Genomic DNA, 12,876 nt, shown 5'->3' with positions numbered 1-12,876 from the left:
AGGGGGAAAATTGCACAAAAAAGGCACCCTGCGCTACCGAGTTGCACATCGCTCATGTGTTATGTGCAACGCGACTTGTAGCGCATGGAGGATAGATGTATGTGGACACATCTAAATAAATATATATATATATATATAAAATTCTATATATATATATATATATATATATATATATATTTGTTAGAGATGAGCGTTTCGGTTTTGGCTCGGATCTTCCTGCCAAGTTCCGATCTAAGACTGACGAAAAATGTTTTTCAAAGACATCTGTGCCCGCTCATCTCTAATATATAGTTTAGAAAAAATATACAGTACAGATCTTTGGAGATAATATTTTCTCCACTGTCCTATTATTGCTATGTTATAAGGGCCCATTTTGGCTTAGAGACGAACAAATGATCTTTTATTGGCTTTAATGGCCAATACAAGCCTGGCAATAAAATAAAATTAAAATTCATCTAGAATACTTTTGAAATGTGTCCTACCTCTAGTTTGTATTCCTCGTCCACATGAATCACTGGCTCCGGTGATCCCTTGTCTCACATAATCTGGCACAAGGACACATTGCTTCCACGCATGAGGTTTCCACCTGCGAATCATTACAAGACATGAGGATGAGAACAGGTGCGCAGATGTGTAATTGGGTTTTCCTCCTGATTTATTTGTGAATTGGGAAATTAATTATGATTATGATCGCTGGCAATATACAGCTAAGGCAGCATTGCTAATTCTCATTTAATTGTAAGGAATAAACCAGCTAAATGTGCATAGGAGAAAATAGATGGAAAATATCAACAGCTAATTACATTTTTCACGTCATTCATTTTTAAAATCATTGTATTATTATTGTTTCCTTGTTGTGTAAAATATTGAAACTTCAATCCCTGGCCATATTGCAGTCATGTTAACACTGTATTTAAGGTGCGTGTGACTAATGGTGCATACACGTAACGATTTTTTGAACCATTTGTCGTTAACGACGTCATTATCGTTAAGTCATTCAAAAAATCAGTTTCAGGGTTATAACGATGAACGAAAATCACAAATGCGCGCTCCTGTTTGTAGTTTGTAGTTTTCGTTCATCGTCCCTTCTGACTGTCCAACATGACGATTTTCGTTCAGAAAATTATTCATGTTTGACAGAATGAATGATGAACGATGAACAACGGCCACTCCCTGAACTGTTTTTCTATTTCAACTTCATTTTACATCTAATTTCGTTCATCGTTCAGGAAATCATTGAAAAAATTGTTCATTACATATTAAAAAATCGTTCACTTTTTCAAGGGAAAATGTTGATGAAAATCGTTGGTAACAAAAATCGTTACATGTGTATGCACAGGTCTGAGCTGGGGGGGCAGTTAGAAAGAACATGGGGCCTGATTCAGAGCCACTCGTAAGCGGCCGATCGTTCGCTCCGAGCGATGTTTTCCCAACTGCGCATGCGTACGGATCGTTATACGCATGTGCGAACCGGTCAGTGCGGTCGAAATTCATGTGCTCGCAAAATAGCGAATGCCTGATAATTTGAGTGACAGAAAGCGGCGTATGTGGGTGGTAACAGGGGAAGGTGCTTGAAAACGGGGAGTGGAGATCCATTCGCAGGCGTGCTTAAAGGTCAAAACGGGCGTTTTATGGGTGTGCATAATTAAAACAGCAGCGTCATTGACCACGTCACTGGGTTATTTTATAGCCAGAACTGCTCGCAAAATTGTGGTAGCAAAAATCAACCACAAGAATAGCGAGCAGCTCATACCCTGGTCGATGTACTCGATTAATCTAATAAATAGCGGACATGACGTAGGATGCGAGCGGCCAGGGGGCGTAGTTTCCCAAAAAACGACCGCAAGTTTTGTTCGCTCGTTCAGACCTAGAGGCGTGAACAGACCGCAAACAGCAAACGGTTCATTTGAATAGCCACCCCTATTTTCTGGACGAGCGAGCGCAAATTGCGTCCGGCTCTGAATCAGGCCCATGATTCATTAATTCAATCTTCATTTCCGGTTTATCTCAAATGTTCTCAGTTGTGAAGTGGATGGACAAAAACAAGCTCCAATCAGATCATAAGAGTGTTCACAGAGAATATCAGGAAAAGAGTGAGCTGTTTGTGGGAAGCAGTGACCTGTGATTATTTTAGCAAGGGAATGGCTGTATGGGATGGGGTCAGTGGCATGAAATGATGGGAGAAATGCAGGCAGCAGTAAGCTAAAGACTGAGAGTTATATAGTGGATGAAGCAGGGTCCTCCAAAAGCACAGTGATACCTCCCAACTTTCCTGGTTCTGGCGGGACAGTCCCACTTTTCAGGGACTGTCCCGCCATGGCACCCGACAGGCTGCAGTGAATGGATGCCAAGTGCATGGCACAGTGTTCACAGTGCGGGGAGAGCCCTGGAGAAGCCCTGCCTTCAGCGTGCCTGTATGTCGACTTCAAGAATGAAGATGCTGGAGGTATGGCAGAGTAACAACGTCAGAAATACGCTGGGTGAAGTTTGTGTTAACTATTAATGCTAATACTATGCAGAAATGGCTATTTATGCACGTTTTAAAAGCCTAACGCATGAGATATAATAGATATAGAGATGCTGCAGACTACTGTCAGCATTATTTTTAGTCAAGACTGAAGTCTGGACCTATTCACTATTTTCAAAAGAGCTTAGCTTTTCAGAATCATCTGCAGCCATCTGAATATGGTGCTAGCTGGTAGCCGTTCTGTTCCATTAGAGAGCATAGCAGTAGAGGTATCTTCTGATCCCTCACCGGCAGCCCCCATACTCTTCCTCTTCATTCTACCGCAGGTTTGTTATGCACATGAGCACGGTTTGAGCTGGCAGTAGGACTAGCTATCATTATCAATTTACTGCAGACCTATTATCTAATTTATCTGCAAAAGATACAATTTACTTGCACAAACCCATGCACAATATTGTAAAACAGAGTAGGGGCCTGATTCAGACCTGCTCACTAGATGCAGTCGCTCGCTCCCAGCGTATGGAAATTCAGCTAAGTGACGTCAAGGCAGCTGCTTGCATGGCATGGCATAAGCACGCCCACTATGTCTTGGTGAGCGATCACTTTGTGTTTACAGACGCCCACCAACCTGTCTAGCCACCCACTAGCGTACGTCATCTCCAGGAAGTATAGACAACCATCGGTACATCGGGTTCCATCACATCTGACCGCAGCGCTTGCGGTTGACTGTACCCTACAGCAAGCACTGCGAGCAGTTCAGTGTATTATTCAACCAGGTGACGTGTACTGTGATGCTGCCTGTTAATTATGCACACCCCAGAAACGGCGTGAAAACACTCTAGCACGCCTGCGTCTGCAACTCCACTCCTCTGTTACTACTGGCCTGCTCCTGTTACCACCCACAAACGGCCTCTCCTGTCACTCAGTCCACTGGGCTGTCTTTGCAGGGCGAGCGAGCACATTCTGGGCCTGATTCAGACCCGGTCGCAAGCGCTGAGCGCTTGCAACCGGGTTGATGGTGGCCCAGAGCGCATGTGCACGACGTAGCCGGCTCCGTCGTGCGCATGCACGAGACCCGGATAACGACAGGCAATCCGTCGCTCCAGGTCTTGCACCAAAGGGGGCGTGCTGTCGATGTTGAGTGACAGCACGCCCACTTTGGTGGGCGGGTCGGGGGGGTGGCTGCCCAGACGAAGGCGTTCCCATGGGAACGCCTACCGTTTGGGGCGGCCCCACTGACATCACAAATGATGTCAGTGGAGAGCTTTCGGCTCTGTTTGAGCCGAAAGCTCTCTGGGGCTTGTGGCCACGAGACCCTACCACAAGGGTCTTGTCGCAAGCCCGATGGTCGCGATGGTCATGACCATTGCGACCATCATCCTGGCCGCTCGCATTAGCTGTGGGTGGCAACCCACAGCAATGCGAGCGGCCAGGAGGCCGCTCCATAAAAAAAAAAAAGACGCCCTGATTCAGAGCGAGCGCTCTTTCAGACCATCCGGCTCTGAATCGGGGCCCTGATCGCTCGTACTAGTTCGCACTGCGAACTACACGCATGTGCACATTAGCACATTAGCAAACATCGTCTGCAACGAGCGGCCGCTTGCTAGTGAGCGGGTCTGAATCAGGCCCTAGGTTCACAAGTACAGCTTTACAAAGTCACAATGACACTTGAGAACCTCTTACCCTATTATGCCAATTTGTCAGTGCCAGAATAGGACATGAAGGGACTACTGAGGGAATGCAGTGGTAAGGGTCCATGATTAAGGGTTGTGGCCATCCAACACAAAGGGGTGTAACCAGCCACCGCAGAGGTTTGGCCAACCATTAGAGAGGACATATAGTAGTCTGCAAATAACATGGATACTCAGAGCCGTAACTAGACTTTTTGGTGCCCCGTGCCAGAAAGAGCATTGGCCCCCCTCTCATTTTTCAAAGGGACATAATGCACCCAAAAAAGGTCCATGACGCCATGGGGAAGGGCCAGGGAAGAAATAGGAGAGGCCAGGAGATGATGGGGATGAAATAAGAGAAAACTACAAGCAAGAATGATAATAAACAAAAATTTTACAGACCCAAACAGCACCCCCTGACCTGTAGTGCCCTGTGCGAGGCACTGGCCGCACTACCCTAGCTACGGCCCTGTGGATACTACAGTGCATGGTCTGGGCCCCTAACTGTGAAATCTACCAGAATATGCACTGTATTAAATATACAATAATCCTGGGAATGCAGTATAATGTAATATATGTATGATGATAATAAAGTACATGATTGTGCTTATGTCTATATTTACCACATTAATGCATTCATACTATAGGGGACCCCCTGTACAAACCAGCCAGTCTAAAACTCAAGGAGTCCTGCATTAGGTCTAGTAAAGGCCAAATACATGCCATTGTAAAAAAGAAGAATCAAAGGAAAAATAGTCAGGAGGGAAATTAAACCTCTAAAGCAGGGCCTCTAAATTGGCTACAAAATGGGCCAGTGAGTGTAGATTTAAATTATTGTTGCTGGAGAGAAATGAAGCTGATGATGTAGCATTAGAACCAGCATTAGCACAAGTCGGTCCTGTGGTCTGGTTTTGAATACGTTCTCTTGTCTGTATTTTCTTTCATCTTCTTTCCTGTGTTCTCTGCCTGTTCCCACTGTCTTTCTGTCCATATGCCCCTTTCATTTTCCTTCCTTTCCTTATCTTGTTCATTATGGCTCAATCACCCCCACCCATCTCATCACGTTCAGCGTCTTTTGCTATTTTCTTCTTCTCTTTCTGTACCCGCTGCTACTTTGAGGCCCAGCCTCAATTCCCTTTCTCATGCTCATTCCTGGAGGTTCGCACTAGTCGGTGTTCTGTGTGGCCCCGTACTCCTGTCACTCTAGGTGGGCGGGGGCTCCAGGCCTCTGTGCCACTGATATGCTGGGACCAGTGCTCTCCTTCCTGCCACATGCCTCTGGGGCTGGGGCTGCTTCTGTCAGGTTTGCTACCATGGCACTTGTGTGTTGGTCTAGGTGCACCTGTTGTGCCATGCTGGTCCTTACTCTGGCCGGCCTCCTCTGGGGCTATCTCTGCCTCCAGTTAGTGGTGCCACAAGCACTGAGGAGATGTGACTGACATGCCTGTGATCCCTTAGACTATGAGCAGTGACCTAGTATATTGGTTTAGGTGCTGTTGACTGTGTTCCTCCCGTTGTCTGCCCATTGTCCTTCAAGATTCTCTGTCGGAGCAGGAGGTCCTGAGGGCAGTGACTGTGCTACAGCAGTTGTTCTCTGAGCCTGTTGCTGTGCCCAGGTTGGTTGGGGCTAACTGGCCCCTTGCAGGCACTCCTAATATCCTACCTTCCACCTCTGGCTCTGCGTGCTCGGGTCCTGCTCCCTTGTCCTCTCCACCGTCAAGGATCCCTGAGCTGCTACCTATGTAGGGGACTTTGTTAGCTCGCTTTTGAAGAGATGGCCTGTTGGCTGGATTCTGGTGAGATGTCATTCCACTCTGATCTCTCGCACTGGTCTTCTCTCTGCTTCTCTTCACGTCTTCTTATAGTGAAAGCACTGCTTCCTCAGGGTCTAAAGCTCAGGCATGCTTCATTGCGACATAGTGCATGAAGATCATGCTGCTGGGAGCCATGAGGCTGTGGTGCATAACTCTAATACTTCCATTACAAGTGGGTTGTGGGAGCATGCTTGAGAGAACATAGCTCAGGGTCATTAGGTGGACTTCTTTGCCCTTACAGTTGATGACAATATGAAGCTATGTCATGCTAGGTCTAAGAAAGGGCGGGGAAGGACCAGTTTCAGACCTTCAAAAACTGGTTGGCAGTTGTCTATGTCATTTCAACCTGCTATTTGGAGACCAAAAGGGTGAGGCTATCAATATTCTGAAATTTTTCCATTTCATTCATGGCATGTACCGATGGTCCTGGGGTGTTCTGTGGCATCTTCAAGATGAGCATTTTAATATAGAACAGGACTGCCTCCCTGTTATTAACGTTGTCTGCAAAACTGTAGAGATTCTCTTAAGGTTACGAAAGTCCTAGGGTGCTGGCCAGGGCCGTCTCTACCTATAGGCTAAATGGGCAGTTGCCCAAGTGCCCCAGGATTCCAAGGGCCCCAGGATTCCAAGGGCCCGTGGCCATTAGCTCCCTACCCCCCATCGCATAGCTGCCATTGCTAATAGACCTGCATGGGGAGGAGGCAGAGGCAGATACCGACTCAGGGGGGAAGTAGCGGCAGTGCAGCCGGTCCATTGCAACGGGGCCCGCTGTGGTGCAGGGGTCCATAACCACCACTGCACCCCCGCTAGTGTTCCCCAGGCCCCAAGTGTAGGGCAGACTGCAGTGAGAGCGGTCTGTCCTACAAACTTTACAAACACGCAGCCGCCACCGGCGGCTGTGTGTTTGTTATAGCAGCCAATCAGAGTCACATAGACTCTCATTGGCTGCTGCGTCATCCAAGGAGGAGCCGGCTAGAGCTCACTCATGAGCTCTGCCTTCCGGCTCCCCCCACAGCGGGTGATGGAAGAGACGTCATCCCCATATTGCAAAGCAAGCGTGGGCTCGGAGTGTACAGCGGGGATCAGGTAAATTGCTCTTTTGTGTGTGTGTGTGTGTGTGTGTAAGGGAGCATGGGGACTCGCAGAGCATAGGGGGGCGCTACTGGGGCACTATATAGGGGGGTGCTACTGGGGGCACTGTATGGGGATGGTGGCCACTACTGGGGGCATTGCATAGGGGGAGGCACTACTAGGGGCACTATATAGGGGGGCCGCTACTGGGGGCACTGTATGGGGAGGGTGGCCGCTACTGGGGGCATTGTATGGGGATGGTGGCCACTACTGGGGGCATTGTATGGGGGGACTACTACTGGGGGCAATGCATAGGGGGGATTACTACTGGAGGCACTGCACAGGGGGGATTACTACTGGAGGCACTGTACAGGGAGGATTACTACTGGGGGCACTGTAAAGGGGGGATTACTACTGGGGGCAATGCATAGGGTGGATTACTACTGGGGGTACTGCATAGCGGGGTTTAATACTGGTGGCACTGCATAGGGGGACTACTACTGGGGGCAATGCATAGGAGGATTAGTACTGGGGCCACTGCATAGAGGGGACTACTACTGGGGGCACTGCATAGGGGGGACTACTACTGGGGGCAATGCATATGGGGACTACTACTGGGGGCACTGAATAAGGAGGACTACTACTGGGGACACTGCATAGGGGACTACTACTGGGGGCACTGCATAGGGGGATTACTACTGGAGGCAATGCATAGGGGGGACTACTACTGGGAGTACTGCATAGCGGGGATTAATACTGGGGGCACTGCATAGTGGGGATTAATACTGGGGCACTGCATAGGGGGACTACTACTGGGGGCAATGCATAGGAGGATTAGTACTAGGGCCACTGCATAGAGGGGACTACTACTGGGGGCAATGCATAGGGGGACTTCTACTGGGGGCACTGAATAAGGGGAACTACTACTGGGCCCACTGCATAGGGGGGACTACTACTGGGGGCACTGCATAGAGGGGATTAATACTGGGGCCACTTCATAGCGGGGATTAATACTGGGGCCACTACATAGAGGAGACTACTACTGGGGGCACTGCATAGGGGGGACTACTACTGGGGACAATGCATAGGGGGGACTACTACTGGGGGCACTGCATAGCGGGGTTAATACTGGGGCCACTTCATAGGGGGACTACTACTGGGGGCAATGCATAGGAGGATTAGTACTGGGGCCACTGCATAGAGGGGACTACTACTGGGGGCACTGCATAGGGGGGACTACTACTGGGGGCAATGTATAGGAGGACTACTACTGTGGGCACTGAATAAGGGGGACTACTACTGGGGACACTGCATAGGGGACTACTACTGGGGGCACTGCATAGGGGGATTACTACTGGGGGCAATGCATAGGGGGGACTACAACTGGGGGCACCGCATAGCGGGGATTACTACTGGGGGCGCTACATAGGGGGGACCACTTCTGGGGGCACTGTATAAGGGGAACTACTGGGGGCACTGCATAGGAAATTTGGTGTACTGTACATGTTCAGACTGTGACTTGTGTTTCTTTCCTGTAAATGACTTCTGTTTTTCTGCCGATAGCCAACAGCCCCCCCTCCACCCCAGCACAGCCTCCACCGATAGCATCCCATCCCCGGCAGAAGATTGTATAATAGGGGCCCCAGTGCATTGCTTTGCCCAGGGGCCTGCACTACTGTTAAGACAGCCCTGGTGCTGGTCCTGATGGTCAATTGGGTAGAAGGGCCATTCCCTAGTCCCCAGCTGTGAACCCTGGGTTGGTTGTCCACCTGCATCAGACCTGATTTATAAGGGTCTCCAATTGCTATATAATAAGCCTTCCTCGGATCCTTTTTTGATAACTTACGGTACTCCCGAGGGCTGTCCCCTTTCTCCCATCCTGTTTGCTCTTGTAATAGAACCATTAGCCACCAGCGTAAGACTCAACACAAATATTTCAGGTGTTACTCTGGGCTTTGCAGATCATAAAATTGTACTATATGCTGATGACAAGAATCTTACTTTAACCAACCCACAACTTTCACTGTTCAAAGAAATAAATAAGTACTGACAGCTCTCCATTTACAAAATAAACACTGATAAAACAGAGATTTTAGACTTAAATGTTCCATCACATGACGTTGCCTTTTTGTAGGCCTCCTATCCATTCCGCTGGCAATCTCATAAAATCAAATACTTGGGTATATATTTCACCAAGGGGCCTATTCATCATCAATAAATGGCCTGGTAGCCATGCAGAAACACTAGTTTCCGCATATTTTAGTTACCGGGCCATGCATCATCAGGGGTCCGGTAGGAGTTTGCTCACGAGAACAAGCGCCATCTTCAGACGGTGCTTGCTCTCGTAGCCCCGCTCCTTCCTATGGGAAAGAGTTCCGGGTATGCGAAGAGGGATCCGAGCAGATCCCTCCGCTGCCTTCCCATGGACTCCCCAGTGGCTGTGTGCATGTGTGATCTCGGGTCACACATGAGTAGCCAGGTCAGCTTTTCGGAGCAGCTGTCCCTGTACCAGAGCAATGGTGGATTCCTCCGGTGTCATGTTTCCCCCGCTGTGAGTTGATATTTAAGTATCCCTCGCAGTGACAGCAATACTTAATCATCGGAGGCCATACGACGCTCTCAATGCACTAAAGGACTGATCTCTACAATATATCAGCTATTGCTCACCTATCATCAACCACAAAGAACTGCATGAAATGGACTGGGAATGGGAAGTGGGCGAGACTGTCCCCCCCCCCCCGAGGAATGGTCTAGAGGTGGCTAGGAGTTTTATTTCAATGCGTGTCAAAGATAATGCCTACAAGCTGTACTTCTGCTATTTAGTCCCCACTCGCCTTCACTCAATCTATCTGCCCACTACTGCACTTTGTTGGCGTCAATGTGGTTAACAGGGAACCGTGTTGCACATCTGGTGGTTCTGTATATCCTTATATACAGCTCTTTTGGAAGGAAGTCCATGATTTAGTACAATAACAGGGGTCCGGATACCTGATTCTCCTTGGTATTCGTTATTCTCTCGTCCTATACTCCATCTCCCTCACTCCACTCAAAAACTCATCTACTGAACTCAGCTAAATGTCATATTGCTACTGTACATGTTGGAAGTCTACAGCTCCCCCAGCTATAGTATCTACTTGGAACACGGTTCATATGGAGAGCATCACATCCATATTACATGATACATCAACCAACTTTATCAAGGTTTGGAAGCCCTGGACAGACCACTTTGAGACCAAACCTCCTTTAACCACTTTTTAGCTTCACTATTTCAACATTGACACACTGACTGACAACCTTTAAAAAATTCTCAAAAGAAAAAAATATTGTATACCTTAGGCTGTGGGGATTTTTGAAGTTTTTTTCACCTTTGGGAGTTTACCTTTACTGTGTTGCATGTAGTTGTTTGCTTGTTTGGGCTTACATCATTGCTAGATGTTTTTGGCAGGGTCCTGTTGTAGGCCCCCATGTAGATTAGGTTCGTTGGAAAGTACACTCAGCTGTAGGCTGTTTTGTTATTGGTTGTGGGTGTTCAGTGATGTGCCGTCTTCTCTTGCTTTATGTTTCTGCTCACTTGTATAGGTGTAATGAGGTGCACCTTTCCGAAAAGAGAGATTTTGTTTCTGCTAGTTGGGTCAGGTGAGTTTTCTGTTGAGGTAGTTAGGCTGGTGGTGGGCTGTGGTTTGTAAAAATCCAGCTGTGGTGATAAAGCATCACATTCAGTAACCAATAGATATTTGCATGTTTGGTTGAGTGCACATAGGCATTTTACTGTTGTTGATTTTGCCATTAAGGAGTTTGCAGATACCACCCCCAATGGTGAGTCCAGTATTAATCTGATTTCTGGAGGGGTAGGCACACTGTCAGCCGTGTTGCACAGATGTTGGTTATTGAAATGCATCTTTGGTCTACAGCTGCTTGCTCATTGCATTGCCAACCTCAGATTGTCCATCAGTTGGAACTGCAGATACACTTGTAGCAAGACATTTCACTGATGAGGTCACACATTGGCAAGTCTGCTATATACCATTATAAGATCATGTCCCTCGACAATGGAGAGGAGGAGACAGAGGGAGAATGCTCCTACAAAAGAAGAAACAATGGATACACAGGCTTCAGTTATCCCGTTGGGGATATATGACCATATTCCAATGAAATATTGTTTGTAGTGACACTATCCTATTCTTTGATCCTTTTGGGACCCTTATTTATTTTGTTTATGTCTGCCTTTTGTGTTTTTTATTGGCTGCCAGATCAGAAATGCAAAAGTTAAAAGTCATGTGGGCAGTTCTGGAAGGGCCAAGATTTAATTAACCACTTTTTTCCAAAAACCGCTTAGAAATTGTTGGGTTATTTTTTATGACTGAATTAGGTCAAGAACATCTATTTAAACTTATCCTATACAATCTTATTCATAATTTTTTTTTTAAACACATAAAAATTAATATTAATTAGTTTAAAAACTGGGAACCAATATATAGGCCTTTTGATGATTTGGCTATTGCGACCATCGCACTATGCATTAGGGATGGCCATTGGTGGGCTGCCTATTGATGGTCTCCATCAATGGTTCCACTGGTGATTATCATCGATGCAACAAAATCATCTATGGTGAACTATTAATGGTTTGCACCCCTCAATTGTCAACGCTGCTTGGGAGCACAAACAATCAGCACCAGGTGTGAGGCTTAGCAGGCCACTGGAAGATGGGGAACCCCACCCCATGACATCGGGAACCAGGAAAAAAACATTGGTTCCCAATCTGCCATCGATGGCAGGAAACTATTGGATCTATGCCATCAAACATCGGTAGTTAATTATCAATAGTTCTTAACTATTGATGGTCGATGTCCATCCCTACTATGTATTTCCCCTGCGGTTGCTCCATTCTTTCAGCTGCCGGGCATACACTGAGGATGCTGAGGGCTGCTCCTCTCTACAGGCAGGCAGTGTTGGCTTCCCCAGCAGCAGCTCAGAACATCAGTGGGGACAGACTTCCCTGGCAACTGCTGCTCACTGCAGCCCCCCGGGTATACACAGTGGGGGCAGAGCTGGATTTACCGGCAGCTGCTCCTCCCTGCAGCCACCGGGTAACATCAGAGGGGTCATGGGGGCCACACTGGCTTCCCCAGCAGCTGCTCCTTTCTGCACCTGCAGCATAATATCAGTGGGGACAGGTTTCCACAGCTGCTGCTGCTATCTGCAGTCACCGGGGGTGGGGGAGGGATGGCACCAGGTTGCCCGATCACTGCTGGCCACAGTGATCAAGACACACTAGGAGGAGGAGCAATGGGTGTATAGGGACTGGGAGGCCACTGCCAGTCTTAGTGTAGCCAAAGCAGTAACGTACTGCAACTGGATTACTGAGCTGGCAAATTTTACTGGGTAAAGTCTGCCACTGGCTATAATTGTTATTAATTGCTAGAAGCAGTAGTAGACCAAACTAACTGTGTGGGAGTTTGTGTCATCGAGTCTTCACAATTGTACTCGAGTATTTGGGGATTCTAGCACAATTTTGGCCCTTTGTGTATATTTACCACAGATGATGGCAGTAAATAGAGGTGTATAGTATAAAGGGCATAGTTATAGAATATTCAGTGTATTATATTCAGCTCTGCCCTCACTGCATCAGGACTTGGGGATCTGTATGATCACAGTACGTACACTAGTGTGATACAGTCAAGTTGAATAAGCCATAGCCAGAGTGCAACCATCAGGGATACTTATTGGGGCCCCTGACACAATATCTTTGTGGCACTTTAACAGATTGGCAGGACAAATGGAATACCAAGCTGTCATGCTGACTGGCAGCCCTGACACCTGGGATTTGCCTTTAACAGCTCAAAGCACATTACAA

At 47.6% G+C, this 12,876-nt stretch overlaps 1 protein-coding gene across 1 annotated transcript in view; it reads right to left on the bottom strand.

The window, feature by feature from the left end:
• The window catches only part of THSD7B (thrombospondin type 1 domain containing 7B), a 651,631-nt gene that overhangs the window by 254,418 nt on the left and 384,337 nt on the right, over window positions 1–12,876 (bottom strand). The window contains exon 12 of the mRNA XM_088474863.1: window positions 483–586. Coding sequence (XP_088330989.1) covers window positions 483–586 — 104 coding nt within the window. The remainder of the gene's footprint in view (window positions 1–482; window positions 587–12,876) is intronic.

Source organism: Taudactylus pleione, unplaced genomic scaffold (genome assembly GCF_031769625.1).
Source record: "Taudactylus pleione unplaced genomic scaffold, aTauple2 ptg000156l, whole genome shotgun sequence".
Lineage (NCBI taxonomy): Eukaryota > Metazoa > Chordata > Amphibia > Anura > Myobatrachidae > Taudactylus > Taudactylus pleione.
Note: the sequence above shows the minus strand (reverse complement) of the source record. Positions and strands in the feature narration are given on the sequence as shown.